Raw genomic sequence first — 16,966 nt, forward strand, 5'->3', positions numbered from 1 at the left:
TAGAAAGAGGAGTGGGAGGCCCCGGTGCACAACTGAGCAAGAAGACAAGTTGTGAGGTCAGTTGGATGTACTGCCAAATTCTCTAAAACGATGTTGGAGGTGGCATATGGTAGAGAAATGGACATTCAATTCTCTGGCAACAGCTCTGGTGGACATTCCTGCACTCAGCATGCCAATTGCAAGCTCCCTCAAAACTTGAGACATCTGTGGCGTTGTGTTGTGTTACAAAACTGCTCATTTTAGGGTGGCTTTTTATGGTCCCCAGCACAAGGTGCACCTGCATAATGCTCATGTGGTTTAATCAGCTTGATATGCCACACCTGTCAGGTGAATGGATTATCTTGGCAAAGGAGAAATGCTCACTAACAGGGATGTAAATAAATGAGTGCACAACATTTTTGAGAAATAAGCTTTTTGTGCTTATGGAAAAACATCTAACATGGGACCAACACTTTACAATTTGCATTTAAATTCAGTACAATTTCAAGACCTCTGTAATGTATATGGTAGGTTAGGCTAGTCTAATTTTGGTATTTGTGGAGTGAGTATATTTGGACTTTTTTACCCAGGTCAATACTATTTGCACTCACCTGGCTTTTGTGTTGTAATACAATTCTAATGAGGTCATACACTAGTAACTGTGGCTATGGATGTTCAAGTTATTTATGAACTAGGCCAGGGGTCTTCAACCTTTTCTTGCCCAGGGACCCCGGGGTCCCCATCATTCGTTTGAATTTTTGTGTATTATTGTGTTTTTTTTAAAAACTTTTTACCCCTTTTTCGTGATATCCAATTGGTAGGTACAGTCTTGTCCCATCGCTGCAACTCCCGTACGGACTCAGTCGAGAGCCGTGCATCCTCCGAAACACAACCCGGCCAAGCCACACTGCTTCTTGACACACTGCCCGCTTAAACCGGCAGCCAGCCACAGGAATGTCAGCTTGCATGCACCCGGCCACCACAATATTTTAAAATAAATAGGTTTAGTTGATTTTTAAAACTGTTTTTCATTAATTTGACCTCCCCACATTATAATTGGAAGAGGACGTGTAAACTAACATAGCCAATTAGCTAGAAAGGTCACTCCAAACACATTTTCTCTCAGAGCAGCTGTTTACCTGGTTAAAAGAAGGTTAGTGTGATGGCAAAAATGTATGTTCAAGTCAAGAAAGCTTACCAGCAGCCAGCGACCAAGGCTATTTCCTCAATATTAGTAGTTGAGAAATAAAAAGTTAGAGGATATTATCCTATTTTCTACTGTGGGTATGTAATAAAAACGTCGTTATTCTGTTCTTGCTAACGATATTCAATACAACATTGAAATATATCAAAAATATTTGTTCCACTTTCTTTAGTTTTTATATACATTTTTGCGGACCCCTTGCAATGCATCAGCAAACCTCCAAGGGGCCTCGGACCTCGGGTAGAATACTCCTGAACTAGGTTATCCGCATTCAAAACTGCCCAAACTGACCTGAAAGGTGAGCAATGAAAGCCCCAAAATAAATAGTCCAAAACACCTCCCACGTCTACAACAAATGGAATCCCTTTGCGGACTCGATCAAGCATCGTCAGTCTTCCAGAAAGGAGCTAGTAGGCAGCGGTGACGTTATTCCTAGAGGGGCGGCGCGCTGAACAGGAGGTGTTTTCCTGCTTTAAAAGGGATGGAGCCAACCCCTTCTGACAAGCCCTGTGTCACAGCCACCGGGAGTCTCTGGACATCTTAATTAGGCTAAAGCACAACGGAACGACAGCAACACTCATCTAACCATCAGACCAACCCCGAGTGTGTGAGAAAGTGCTGTGAAGATAAGCCCATCGCAATACTTTGCTCTCTTTTCCATTTCAGTTTCTATTGGAGTGCTGTCACATGGATGAAAGTGTTTGAATGAATCTCAAAATCAGCATTCGAGTTTACTTTCTTTATTGACAAATGATGCGTTTCTTTTTGTTTTGACTAATGCACACTTCTACAGTCTAAAATAGTTCGTTTTTTTCCGCGCTTCTCATATGGTACTTACTGCCTGTGATATTATTGCCAACCGTCACAACCACAAAAGTAGACCAATCGCTAGTTGAATGCAGGATACCAGCTGTTTGAGACTCAGCTCCAAATTCAACTTTGGTCCAGTCCTCCCAGCGGCTTTGGGAAAGGAAAGAGGATTGCACTTTCTCACCTCTCTCGCTACCGAGATGAAGTCTGCAGAAGAAGGTAACCGGCTTTACTGTGTAGCCTATATTGTCCGTTCATTTGACGTGGCAATGTTCAAAAGTTATTATCTGACTGCAGTGCTTGCTTGTGTCATGTTGACTTTAACGATTCTCAAATCGTCCGTCGCTATAAATGAAATCATGCCTATTATTATCAAGTTATACACCACAATAGTTGCAACGGTTTGGGAAGGATTCTTCAGCTACCAATAGGTGTCGGTGTTTTCAATACAGAAGTCTCCTAGCCGCGCAATACCTGACACGGTGAGCGGCATCCATATGATAACCAGGGCCCGAAGTGAGCGAGTGACACTTTTATAGCAACGTGTAGGCGGCATTTGAGTGCAAGGTACGCTGTACTTAGTAGGATACAGTCATTTGTATTTTTTTTTCTCCTCCAGGTTTCACAATGCCCTTACTGTCAATAATCAGTCATTCACAGCCCACATGTTGATGCATTTATTTGACCATGTTGATTGCAACTATTTATGTATGTTTTCATGGTTGTGCTTTTCAACCTTGAGGAGTCTACATCATGCGTGCACACATACCTGGACCATCCAACTCACTGACCGTGCTCTATTTGCCTTGCCACTTAATTCATAAAGTAACCTAGGTTACAGAAGTATTCCAGTGCTGATGCCATGGACTTTTTTGTGGTTTGGGGATTTAATTTGCCTTTGAGGTTTTGAGACGTGGACTGGTGGGGGCTGTGTTATTATTCATTTCAGTCCCTCGTCAGACTCATAATGAATAGCAGACACATGTGCGTCTGTGTGTGTGTGTGTGTGTGTGTCTGTCTGTCTGTCTGTCTGTCTGTCTGTGTTCGCGAGCACGCTTTGTGTGTGTGTGTTTCTGTGTGTAGCTTGCTTGGCTGGGGTATTCGCAGAACCACTCTTCTTCACCAGTCTGCTGACAACTGCAGTGTTGCAGACACACAGTCAGACCTCTTTCTCTGTGACCCAGTATAGTAGCCTGTACCATCATGCCCACACGCACGCAACCCCTGTCTCTGCGGTGACTTAGCCACTCAAAAAAAAGGTGCCCGTGAAAACTGACTGCAATCCACTAAAGCCCCTGATTTTCTGAGCCTACAGATTACCTTCTGTGACCACCTAGCTCTTCCTGAGGTTCACTCTGTCTGGGCCAAGCAGAGCCACACCATCTGTGTGAGACATGCAGATTGACTTGGTTCCATGTTCTGGGGGAAAAAAGGATTTATGGATGGTAATAACAAAATCAGAGTTAAAACATTTTGGAATATGGTGCGAGAGAGAAACGCATCCCATGTTCGTCACTTTAAACTGCAAACGTGTATGCACTATCCATATTAATATCACCATGAATTTGCAGATGTGATTACTCACTGTCATAAACGATTCCTGAAAGCGAGTCACCGAAACAGAGTCAGATTGTTTTTCTTGGATTTGAAATATCGTTATTCCATAGGGCTCTCACCCCCAATTTGCTATCTGTCACTGTTAGTTCAGCATTCAGCAGATGCAACCCAGAAATGCAAAGCTCAAGCTCTGCAGAGATAACACAATTGAGTGAAAGTCCCGACGTGTGTGGGTGGATGGAGCTCATGTGTTAGAAACAGAGAGTGTGCTGAAGCATAGTGTGCGCCACACACACGCACATGCGCACACACACACACACACACACACACACACACACGGAAGAGGGAAAATCAAATTGCTGTCAGCCTGTAGTCAGTTGGTGTGTATCACCCCTCCTCTAAGTCACATTAGGTGGAGTGAGAAAGAGATTTGCATCCTCAGCACTACTGAAGTGTCTGTCAGGAACGAGCACCAGAACAGAACAGCATCTCTAAAGAGGAAAGGAGAAGACAAAAGAGACAGAGACAGACAATCGTTAGAGCTGATGTGTTGGAGGCTGTTCTCATCACCCTTAAGCTGAGGCAAAGATGAGCTCCCTTCGTGAAGAACCAGAGTTTGACTTCAACTTTTTGTTTGAGTACAGCCAAGGGGGAGAGTGTGGCCACAGGCCTGACAGAGGTGGGTGGTGACGGATCTCTGGATGGGGGGGTTGGTGTGTCTTCCTGAACTTGTGGTTGCTCAAACTGTTTGGGGGATTTATTTTGCTCTGTTTGTATGTTTTTACATTATGCAGTTGAGCCTGGTGTGATTATTTTCATCTTATTTACGTGCTTTGTTCGTGTTTTTGGTGTGTAATTAACAATAAGGATAGGACAATACACGTTTTGTATTTTGCTTAGCAGAATCATTTACATAGTGGCATTTAGGCTTGTCATTTATTATGATTTCAGATATGAGAAAATCGAATAATGTAGTTGTTTGCTTCCCTTTTAATTGCAAGCTTTGTTATTGCCCTTCCTTTGCTTTCTCCGCCATAATGTGCTCTAATGTTAGTTTGTGCGCATGTAACGTTTCGTACTACTGTTAATTGCTTCATTGAGCAAAACAAAAACAAAAATAACTTTATGACCTGCTAGATACAATTAGAATTTGACCTGCCACTGTTTCTGGAAATAGTCTGTCATGAACTAATTTTAGACAGTCTACCCACGTATTCTGTGGTGCATGACAGGTTCATCATTTCATGTGATGTGCTGTTTGCATAGAGCTGCGGTTAATGAATATAGCACACAAGCTGTAAGGGGATTGCCCTACTTGAGTACACTGCACAACATGTGGTTGGTTTTCATCTGAGATAGTAAAATGGCCCTTATCAGACATAAAGCATTATATTGTAACAATTGTGTACCCTTTTTCAAGTAAATGTTAGGGCTTAAAGATCTTTCTTATGTAAAATCGTAACAGAAGGGGAGGTTTGCTCACTAAGTGCTGCTGCTGTTGCCCTGTTTCTGTGTTTGTGTGTGTGTGTGTGTGTATGGCAGATAATGTGTGTATGTACTGTATGCATTTGTGTTTACGTGTGCAGTATGCATGTCTGTGTGAATGTGTGTCCAACCATTTGTGCCTGAGCGTGTATTCTGTATGTGTGCGATGCCTCAGCAGCTGTAAACCCTCCGACTTAATCACAAGCTCAGAGCAAAGCAGAGTGCTGTTAGTGTTCAACATGGGCGAGCCCTAATTCACTCAGTGAGTGAAGCGATCAATCAAATAAGGTATCCGTCACTGCTTTGGTGGAGGAGGTCCTGTAGTCTAGAGAGCACACTGTGGATCTCTGCACAGCTCCAGATGGACTGTTAACAATCTGCTGATATCTCACACATTTCATTGGACGTTGATCAGCTCAATAGACATAGGGTTTAAAGGATCATTTGGGATTTTTGGCAATGCAGCCCATTATGTACTCCCCCAAAGTCAGATGAACTCATGGATACCATTTGTGTGTCTCTGTGTCCAGTATGAAATAAGTTAGAGGTAGTTTTGAGAGCTAATGCTAACTGGCATTAGCACAATGACTGGAAGTCTATGGGTATCTGCTAGCCTGCTATGTTTTAGGACCTGTAATATAGCTTTTATAAAGGCTTTATGAATACATAGGTGACCTAATGTAAATTGTTACCAAAACTCCATGAGAAATACTGTTGATGTCTTGGATTTAGAAGTGAGAAAAAGTGCATTTTACAAAGCATCAACTTGTAAAAAAAAAAATGTTTATATGGTGGCCAATATTTACAATGCCCTCGTGTGTTTGTATTTTCCAGATGCATATAGCTACACTCCAAATGTCAGCCTGTCCCTGCCACTGGGCATGGGAAACCCCTGTCTGGCCACCCAGTACCACACGATGCAGTCCAGCCCCATTATCTCTGTGTCCTCCTGCCACCAGACAGGCTACGGTCTCCACGATCACAACAACCACAACCCAGCCCAGGGCTACTACATGTCCCACGGCCTGAGGCCTAACGGGGCCCCGGCCCTGGAGAGTCCTCGCATCGAGATCACAGCCTACCACCAGTACCCTGAGGAGGAGGTGGAGGAGAGCAGCACCATGGACCACATCGTCCACCACAAGCGGGGGGTCAACTCCATTGTGACCCTGACGCTGCCAAATGCCGATGGCTACCGCGACCCCAGTTGCCTCAGCCCGGCCAGCAGCGTGTCATCACGTAGCTGCAACTCGGATGCGTCGTCCTACGAGTCTGGCTTTTACAACTATGACAACTCACCCCAGAACTCGCCATGGCAGTCTCCTTGCGTCTCTCCGAAAGGCTCGTCCTCTCTCCTCTCCTGCCCACACGCTCCTCTCGGCCCCCCATCGACCTCCCCCCGCCACTCACCTTCCACCTCCCCCCAGATCGGGGCCCAAGCCGAGGAGGGCTGGGCGGGGCAAGGGCCCTGTGGAAGCTCCAGGCCCAACTCTCCGGCTTGCAGTGGAGGAGGTGGCGGCGTTGGTGTGGGGAAGAGGAAATACAGCTTCAACAGCACCACCTACAGACAGCCAACCTACTCGCCCAACCAGTCGTCCACACCTTCCCCGCGCGGCTCGCCCAGGGTCAGCGTCACAGACGACAGCTGGCTGGTCAACACCAACCAGTACACCAACTCTGCCATCGTGGCGGCCATCAACGCCCTCACCACCGACGGAGTGGTCGACATGGGCGAGGGAATCCCCGTCAAGGCCCGCAAAACCAACCTAGACCACAGCCCCACGATGAGCCTGAAGACGGAGCCGGGAGGAGAGGAGATGGGCCCTGGGAGCGAGCTCCTCCAGGAGGACTACATCTCCCGCCTGCCTTTCAAGAAGGAGAACTACTGTGGGGGCTTCCTAGACGTGCCCCAGCAACCCTACTCCTGGTCCAAGCCAAAGCCCTACCTCAGGTAGGTGGAAATTAAATACTGCTGGACTGGGAAGTCTTGGGTCAATTAATTGTACTGTATAATCATTTATTATCAGCAGTTTAAAACAAACAAATGTTGACGTTGGCACGGAAGTCACTTAGAACATAAGGCAGCATAGTTAAGTGTTATTAGGCCTTGAAAAAGACGATGAAGCTCATGGAGGTGTTGACTTATTTCAAAAGATTTATGGACTTACATCCAACCCAAGGTCTACTCCTTTATTTTCCCACACGGAAAACAGTTCCTCCACTTGCACGGCTATTTTGCCATCCCAGGTCTTGTCTTTTTCCAAAATTACACTTGTTTATATATTGCAAGTGCCAAATAGTTGTTGTCTTCAAAGACCGCGGCGAAAGGCAGTAGTCGCTGTAGCGCTTCCAAGAGGGCTTCCCTTTGAAGATACAAAACATTTCATAAATCATATTTTGCAGGGAGGAGTAGTGTAGCACATGTGCCATGTTACCATGGAAACCCCCACACAAACAATACACACAGATAGACATAAACACACAGACTCCCTTCTTAGCAAGGCAACCTTTTCAGTTCACGGCGACCCTTTCCTTTTCTCTTTCCTGCCCTGGCACACTTTCCTGTTGGAAATCAAATGTTTGATTAAGATAATGCAGAGACAGGAAGTGATGGTGACAAGCCTGCTCAAGGAAACAGTTGGTGGGGTAATCACACAACCGGCTTCCCCGTGCTAGACATGTGCCTCCCCTCCTCTTTGGCCACTAAACATGATGTAATGTTCAGCCAGCCCAGATAAAGCCTGAGAGGGGGGAAATCAGTTAGTTTTGGGTCAACAAACACACTGAAAGTTCCAAGAGGATGCCAGAGATTGCTTTTCATGGCCAGCCTTTGTCAGGGGTTTTATGCTTCACAGGCATCCGGCGCAGTGAAATATTGTCTCGCAAATGTTTGTTTTGGTTCAATATCTCTGCAGTCTTCACATGGGAAGATAGGCTAATTCCCTCGCGACATCTGAACAATGATATTATGAGTGGCCAGGTGTGACACTTTCTGAGATACCAATGGTCTTTCGGGTGTGTCAGACAGTTGTCTGGTTACTTGGTTAGACCTTTATTTTTAAATAAACAACTATGTGGGATTAAATGATTTTTGATGATACAGTTGAACTCTGAAGTTTACATACACTTAGGTTGGAGTATTTAAAACTAGTTTTTTCAACCACTCCACAAATTTCTTGTTAATAACAAACAATACTTTTGGCAAGTCGGTTAGGACATCTACTTTGTCATATTTCCAACAATTCTTCACAGATAGATTATTTCACTTATAATTCACTGTTTTACAATTCCAGTGGGTCAGAAGTTTACATACACTAAGTTGACTGTGCCTTTAAACAGCTTGGAAAATTCCAGAAAATGATGTCATGACTTTAGAGGCTTCTGATAGGCAAATTTTAATCATTTGAGTCAATTGGAGGTGTACCTGTGGATGTATTTCAAGGCCTACCTTCAAACTCAGTGCCTCATTGCTTGACATCATGGGAAAATCTGAAGAAATCAGCCAAGACCTCAGATAAAAAAATTGTAGACCTCCACAAGACTGGTTCATCCTTGGGCGCAACTGCCAAATGCGTGAAGGTACCACGTTAATTTGTAAAAACAATAGTACGCAAGTATAAACACCATGGGACCACGCAGCCGTCATAACGCTCAGGAAGGATACTCGTTCTGTCTCCTAGAGATTAATGTACTTTGGTGCGAAAAGTGCAAATCAATCCCAGAACAACAGCAAATAACTTTGTGAAGATGCTGGAGGAACCAGGTACAAAAGTATCTATATCCACAGTAAAACGAGTCCTATATCGACATAACCTGAAAGGCCGCTCAGCAAGGAAGAAGCCACTGCTCCAAAACCGCCATAAAAAAGCCAGACTACAGTTTGCAACTGCACATGGGGACGAAGATCGTACTTTTTGGAGAAATGCCCTCTGGTCTGATGAAACAAAACTAGAACTGTTTGGCCATAATGACCAAAGTTATGTTTGGAGGAAAAAGGTGGAGGCTTGCAAGCCGAAGAACACCATCCCAACCGTGAAGCACGGGGGTGGCAGTATCATGTTGTGGGGTTGCTTTGCTGCAGGAGTGACTAGTGCACTTCACAAAAAAAGATGGCCTCATGAGGAAGGAAAATTATGTGGATATATTAACATCTCAAGACATCAGTCAAGAAGTTAAAGCTTGCTCGCAAATGGGTCTTCCAAATGCACTTGTCCCCAAGCATACTTCTAAAGTTGTGTCAAAATGGCTTAAGGACAACAAAGTCCAGGTATTGGAGTGGCCATCACAAAGCCCTGACCTCAATCCTATAGAAAATTTGTGGGCAGAACTGAAAAGTGTGTGCGAGTAAGGAGGCTTAGAAACCTGACTCAGTTACACCAGCTCTGTCAGGAGGAAGCTTGTGGAAGGCTACCCGAAACCCAAGTTAAACAATTTAAAGGCAACGCTATCAAATACTAATTGAGTGTATGTAAACTTCTGACACACTGGAAATGTGATGAACAAAATAAAAGCTGAAATAAAGAATTCTCTCTGCTATTATTCTGGCATTTCACATTCTTAAAATAAAGTGGTGATCCTAACTGACCTAAGACAAGGAATTTTTTTGTGTATGTAAACTTCCGACTTCCACTGTAGCTCTACTTGTATTATTGATTCCACCAATGCACTACGTTAAGCCTATGGGCATGTTGTATAATTGTGCTGCTGAAATGGCTATGCCCCCTCCACACACTTAGGAAAAAAATTGTTATCTAAAACCTAAAAGGGGTCTTTGGTTGTCCCCATAGTGGAGCCCTTTATTGGTTCCAGGTAGAACTCTTTCCAGAGAGGGTTCTACATGGAACCCAAAATGGTTCTACCTGGAACCAAAAACGGTTTTACCTAGAACCACAAAGGGTTCTCCTATGGGGATAGCTGAAGAACCCTTTTGGAACCCTTTTTTCTAAGAGTCCACTTGTCGACACCTGTTACAGCAAGATTTTTTTTAAACACAGCAGACTATCCAGACCACATGCTTCTTTCATTTAGTTTAATTTAGTTTTCATCAAAAGAGCCATTATTGCCCAGGGTTTAGGAACTACATACGTCAGGCTATGACTTCAATTGATTAGATCAGAGCCAATGATGAAATGGAAAGGATCAGGACGTTATTAAACAAGGGAAACAGAGATCTGGATTAAAGTGAAACGGATCCGTCTTTGTGCGTGCGTGGGTGCGTGTTTGTAGGTCGCCTGGTGGTCCTGTCCGTTTCTATTGTATCCAACTCCTTTCTGGTTTTGTTCATTGTCGTGCCAAGCATTTACGTCCATGTATTGCATGATAGCTATAGAAAAGTTATGCAGCTGGGACCAAGCTATTCTGTAGATTCTTATTTTTATGATTATATATTATATTATATCTATATGTTCCACAAAGTACCAAGCACGGTCTCTCTTCATCATAGCTCCCTGCCTGCCCTGGATTGGCAGCTGCCGTCTTGCTCTGGCCCGTACAGTCTGCAGATCGAGATGCAGCCCAAGTCCCACCACCGTGCCCACTACGAGACAGAGGGCAGCCGCGGGGCAGTCAAAGCTCCGTCTGGAGGTCATCCGGTCGTACAGGTACCTATCTCAATAACGTGTGTGTGTATGTGTGTGTTCTCTATTATGAATGTCCCTTGAAGCCAGGAGTACTGCAGTAAGAGGTCACTGTGGCTAGCAGTTGCACATATTGACACAATTAGCATGGAGCAGGACCATCACCTCTCAGTATTGTGCTTGGCAAGGCTTCTAGAGCTCACGTCACTCTCACCACAGCGGCCCAACACAGAGCTCCTTTCTCTCTAAGGCCGTCACACTGTTTGGACATGTTGGTTTACTCAAGGTGGGGACCCTGTTAGGCTACTAAGACAGTAGTGTGTGTATGGGGGGGGGGGGTTGTGTGTGTGTCATTATATATTCACTGTGTATAAATATAACAGCACATAGCTTATATATAAATGCAAAGCAAATACAAGTATAGCATAGCACATTGCCTCTCAGAAGGGCTGAGCAAACCCTCTTCTCTTCTCTCCGACTTGATGGTTCCTGCTTCTCTCCAAAACACTCAGCATGTATTGTTAGCACTGCAGCCCGTTTTTTTGTTCTTCAAATAGATCTTTTCAGCACAACGTAACCTGCTGAGTTTCACTTCTGACAACAGCTGTCGCGCCCAACAAGGTGTTATAGACATAGCCACTCAAGCTTCAGTTTCTCGCTCAAAATGAAAGTAATTACACCCATTCATTAAAACCCTTTGTGTACCGTTGACATTTTACTCCCCTGCCATCCCATGTTGCACTGAGAGACTTTGACCAACGTTCAGTGTTATAGCAGGTGAAACTGAACTTGATTTAGTTTGTGACTCAGGCTGTATGTCAGTCTTTAAGGGGGTCTAAGGAGGGAATCAGGATTAGGGAATTAGCATCCTGTGTGTGTACGTGTGGGACAATTTTCCCAGGTAGGTGATGGTAATGACGAGGACAGTTACTGTCTTACTTCACAGATACTTGAGTGAAGTGAATTGAGAAGAAACTCCAACACCCTACAAGCCTGCATAAACCCTGATGAATCTCTATTGAGAGCCTCAAGCATCGAGGCCCTTTCTTTTTCTTTTCGAGGCACGTTTTTGATTCCTCAGAGCCTATTTCCTCGCCTCCTTCTCAGCTGTATTGGAGAAGGTCCAAGATCCCTCCCCTCAGATGTTCTACTCCAATGCCTTTTTGTGAAGCAGGGAAGGAGAGAGGATGTGAGGAATCGAGGAAAGATGAATTGAAAGAGCCAATATCACTTGTGTCAATTTTTATTCCGTATAGAGTACTGAATAAGGTATTAGCAACTGTGTGCCAGTCTATGGTGGTAATATTGCGATGGTTCCGATAAACAGAATGACAGCTGCTCTAGTGACGCGCATATTCTCACCCACTCACATTGTTCACATTTTTTACTTTTATGGAACAATGATTCAACACCTCGAATATTATATTTGGAGTGAATTAGAATCTCTGGGAAAATAAGAATCAAGCTTCTGACTGGAAGTTTGTTGGCAGAGAACGATTAATGCTGAAGGTCAGGTAAATACTTGATACACACGCAAACACACACAGCGTTTGCAAAATGAAGACAGGATTTCATCATATCTCTCCCCTATGTGTAGGATGTGGAGGCAAATATCTCTTTCTCCTCCTCTTCTTTCTTTCTCTCTCTCTCTCTCTCTCTCTCTCTCTCTCTCTCTCTCTCTCTCTCTCTTTCTTTCTCTCTCTCTCTCTCTCTCTCGCTTTCTCTCTCTCTCTCTCTCTCTCTCTCTCTCTCTCTCTCTCTCGCTCTCTCTCTCTTTCTTCACTCATCCTGTGCAGTCCCCAGGGAGGCTGGATAGGGGTGATAGGGCATGTTGTAGTCCCTGGGGTGCCCTGCTGTTATGAGCAATGAGTGGCAGGCGATCGGTGGGTGGTGCAATCATGGAAAATGGGTGAGTGTTTAGTGATGTGCGAGGACAGGGAGAGAGGGAGATGGAGGGAGAGAGAGATGTTATGAGGGCAGACAGAGAGAGGGAGATGGAGGGAGAGAGAGAGATGTTATGAGGGCAGACAGAGAGAGTGAGGCGGTGGAAGGGTGTAGGGAGGGCAGAGGGAGGGAGCGGCGCAGAGGAAAGAGGGAGAGAGGGAGGGCACAGGGAGTCACCACGCAGGCAGGCAGCTGGGTCTCGGCTGTGTTACCCCCAGAGAGACTCTGCTTCCTGCTGATTAGGGCCCGGGTGGCCCTGAGGTTCGGTGGAGGGAGAGGAGGAGGGGTAGGGTGAGGTGAGACTAGTCCCAGAGCCCGTCCGATGCCTCCTCCCCCACCACCATCCTGGCCCAGGGGGCCTCCGCTTCACTGCCGATGTTGCTCCTCATGAGCCGCTCATTCCTCAAACCTCTCTCCCACACCGACATTCCCAATTCTGGCTAAACCTGCACAAACACCAGCACTGGACACCAGTGCTGGACAGGCACAACACCTTTGAGTGATTGTGACATATTCCATCGCTGTGCACAACAGTTTAAAAAATAACATGGTGAAAAACACGATGAGACACTGTGTCTCTAACCTATCAGTCAATGAAGCGTTGTAACACGCGCTATGACCCCAAGAACACTGACTGACAAACACCTGACTGAAAAACAATGTTACTCAAAACAATGTTTGCTATCTTTACACTGCCACTGTTTCTGTCTTCATGACCACTCAATTTTCTAGCACGGAAGTCCTCCTGTAGCTCCTACATAATGAACAGAGGTGTTTTTCTTATCCCGGCTGCCAAACACACAGGCTCCCCTTTGTTTAGGAAGCTTCCCTTTCTAACGGTGACATCATGCTCAGCTCCTAGCTCCGTCTCCTCCACCATACCGCTCTCCACCGGCCCCTCTTGCAAGATGAAGACGTAAATCTGGGGAGGCTCCGAGCTGCAGCCTGTTGCCACAGCCCCACACTGATGGAAACCTCCAGATTATGCGGTACACTGTCTGCACTCTGCTGTCCGTAACCCCTCACCCCCACCAGTTTCCTTTCTGGCTCCTCGATCCAACATTCCATCATTTGTTTGCAGACCTACAGTGCAGGCCTCTCAGCCCCTCTCAGCCCCTTCTCATGATGATGTACCACGTCCTGACCCCTGCGGCCACTTTTCCACTTTACTTACTGGCTGCAGACCACAGCGCCCATTAACGGGATGGAGGGTCCTCTGCTCTACCCCAACTACCCTCCCCGGTCTCCCCCTGATGATTCACCAGGCTCCCCCTCCTCTCACCACAGTTATGTCCAACGTCTACAACACAGTTTACAAAGGCATGCTCAGGAAAAATCCTCTACCTCCCTTTACACCCCGAAGGCCACCACTTCATGATGGATGAGTTTTTCCAAAGAAACCAATATTATGATGGAATTGAATGATTGCCAAAGTGGAATTACATGGAATTATATTTGCATTGAGGGGTAGCAACCTGGGATGTGAACCTCTCGGGAAATTTCATTCAGGTTTACATTGAGACAGGAAACCATAGGAAACACATAGGAACACTCACAGGGCTCGCAGTGTTAGACAACACCTGTAGAGTATTAGACCCATCCCACAGTGTACGACATATGAATAGAGTATATACTGTAATTATAATAACTGGGCCTGCAGGGCCTGCCTTACTACGACAGGCTCTCGTTAACTCTCTGTTTGGAAAACGAAGGCATGGTAGACAGAATGTGTCTCTCATCCGCATGAATGCGTGCTTGGCGTAACCATCTGGTAGAACTGTGTGTTACAGGACAGTACAGCAACCTTTGTCTTTTTCTTTTAGGATGACATGAAGGGCCTTAGCGTATAGATGTGCTGCTGGTCGAACATGTGACGTTTCCCCTTGACATCTATGCTGGCTGTGTAACGTCTTCAGCAACAGCTACAGTAAATGTACGTTCGCTTTAAAGGCGGTAATTTATTGTGTTTTAAATCCGGTGCCACTTCTTGTTGAAAACATGAAAGACGCCTTTGGTTCTTCCATGCAGACTCCTGGGTTGTGTTCATCGACGAACACCGTAGTGAAACGTTTCGCAAACAGAAATGAACATTAGCATTTCTTATTGTAAAAGTTCTGATCGTACTTCCCTGTTTCATTTCATTTCGAGAGCATTTTTGTATTTTCATTTTGTCCCTACTGAACACGACCGTGTACTGCTCTACAAGGGGCAGTCGTGGCTGTCCCGAGGAGCAGTTAGGGTTCCCATGAAACTGTGTTTCTGCCTCCGAGGGGCTTCCCTTACTCACAGCCTTGGTATACTGGGCAACCACTAATTACTATTGAACAGCAACTGGAAAGAATTGGACTAAATGCCTGCATTTTCACTGGTTTGAGGTGAGGACCAGAAGCCGCCAGATTTATGAGGCAAAACACTGGTTACCAGCCTTTATATCAGGGTTAGACTGAAATCATTTACACATCACTCTGCCCAAATGTAATACCCTGTACCTTGGCTAAAACGTTATGCCTACACATTTTGGTAACAAGTTGTTCTTTTATTTGGAACTTGGACTTTGCTGGTCTAGGCCAGGACTTGAAACGTTGCCCTTGATTACATAACGTTGTGGGCATACACTTCAATAAAAACGTTGAGGAATATAGCCGCTTTGTCGCTTGTATAAAGAAGTGCCATTTGGAACTTTGGGAAACCCGATACATTAAAACGTCACATGTTGATATACGAATACTGTATGACTGTGAGGCACTGGAGAAAGATGATGATAAAGACGGTATGGAGGGAAAGAGAGCTTGGGATGAGTGTTTGAATTGGGTACGGTGAAGTCTTGCCGTGTGACTGTCAGCACTTGAGAGAGGGAGCGTGATAATGGGGAAAACCTGAGCTGCTCCCTCCTCTCCCTTCTCCCCCGCTTCCTGTCTTCTCTCCCTGCCGCTGCATGCGTCACGTGGACTACGAGTCATGACATTTCTCCAGGCGGTGATGAAATCTCTGGGAGCTAGAAAGAGTTGGATGGGAATGAGAGCGTTCCAGTGCAGGCCCATATTCACACTCTCCCCACAGCCCAGACTGTGCTGCTATTCACCAGCAAGTCACTTTCTTAAACAAACACGTGCAAATCTTTTCTCAGTCATATTTCAACCGGGCCTGCCTCTGGAGCTTGAGCATAGCACTGACAAGTGTGAAGTCGAGTTTTTATATAAACAGTACGTAAACCAAGGTGATAAAGCACCAGCTACAAAAAAAAGAGAATAAAAAACATAAAGTTTGTTAAGCTATCACTGACAGGGACACATGATTCTCATTAAAGAGAACATAGCGAACGTGGTTTGAAAGCCCATAGGAAAAACCTCTTCGGAGCACCACCATCTCAGGGCTGAATTTTAGCAGCCGTGGTGATGGATCTGTAATGGTTCATGTGAAATGAATGGTGGAAAAGGACGGGGTGAGCTCTGGTTTCTGAGCTCAACACCCTCGCAGTTACACATCGTCAAAACCCAGACATCCCAGCTGCGTACAATTACACAATTAATGCTTCAGCTGACATCTACAAACGGTTTTATTTGAGATTCGGTCCATCCTGCATGGCACGTGTTGGAAGAGGAGATGCTGTCTAACTTGCCAGTAGATGGTGGTTAGAGGTGTAATGTAATATGGCACATGCAGTGGCAGAAGCTGGTGTAGTGTGACACTTCGATTCAAATTCGGTTTGAGATGATCTCAAAGATAAATATACGTAGCCCAGCTTGACTACATTCACAGCTCAGCTAAACTCATCTGGTCAAGATTAGGCTGTGTGTCTAGACTCATAGATGGCTGGAGGATTCACAGGTAGGATTCACAGGTGTGCAAAGCCTGTCTCGTTGAACCACGCTTAAACTTCACCACGGTTCCTCAACTTTGTCTTTTCTTATTGCCCTTGTGAGGATTTAAAATGAAGAAGTACATTTTGCGCTCAGCTTGTGGTTGGTGTGTGTGGACTAGGGAAGGTCACAGGAGCAGAGAGGGAAAGAGGTAGATAGGGGATAGGGGAGAGGAGGGTTGAGGGAGCACATATGGTAAATGAATTGAGGGAGAACGCCCAGGGGGGACCCTAGCGCGTTCCTTTCGCTGTCGGGAAGCATCACTGAGGGTTGCTTGAACTCATTAATCACTTCCCTACCCCACCGTAGGACCCCACCGCCATCGTGCGCTACCGCAGCATTGCCGAGTGAAGGGATAAAGTGAAGGGAGAAAGACTACCCCCCAACACACATACACACTTCACCTCTTGTGGTTTATCCATACACAGACACGTGAAGGCTGAGTCTAAGGTAATGGTTGGAGGTCACCAAGAAATTCAATAACATAGTCTACCGAGGTGCAAAGTACAAAAGGGACGGAGGACACAGGCTTCGCAGAGTGGCAGCCTGCC

The 16,966-nt window shown here is 45.5% G+C and overlaps 1 protein-coding gene across 2 annotated transcripts in view; it reads left to right on the plus strand.

Moving 5' to 3' along the window:
• The first annotated feature begins 1,583 nt into the window (after positions 1 to 1,583).
• Positions 1,584 to 16,966, plus strand: part of LOC139394588 (nuclear factor of activated T-cells, cytoplasmic 1-like) — a 76,490-nt gene continuing 61,107 nt past the window's right edge. Inside the window, exons 1-3 of one of the 2 annotated variants that reach the window (XM_071142701.1) lie at positions 1,584 to 2,212; positions 5,870 to 6,986; positions 10,479 to 10,635. In XM_071142701.1, the coding sequence (XP_070998802.1) occupies positions 2,080 to 2,212; positions 5,870 to 6,986; positions 10,479 to 10,635 (1,407 nt within the window). In that variant the 5' untranslated portion in view covers positions 1,584 to 2,079. Of the gene's footprint in view, positions 2,213 to 3,955; positions 4,230 to 5,869; positions 6,987 to 10,478; positions 10,636 to 16,966 lie in introns of those variants that run through there. The other variant, XM_071142696.1, reaches the window with a different exon arrangement.

Source organism: Oncorhynchus clarkii, chromosome 3, assembly GCF_045791955.1.
Source record: "Oncorhynchus clarkii lewisi isolate Uvic-CL-2024 chromosome 3, UVic_Ocla_1.0, whole genome shotgun sequence".
In the NCBI taxonomy this organism is placed as follows: Eukaryota; Metazoa; Chordata; class Actinopteri; order Salmoniformes; family Salmonidae; genus Oncorhynchus; species Oncorhynchus clarkii.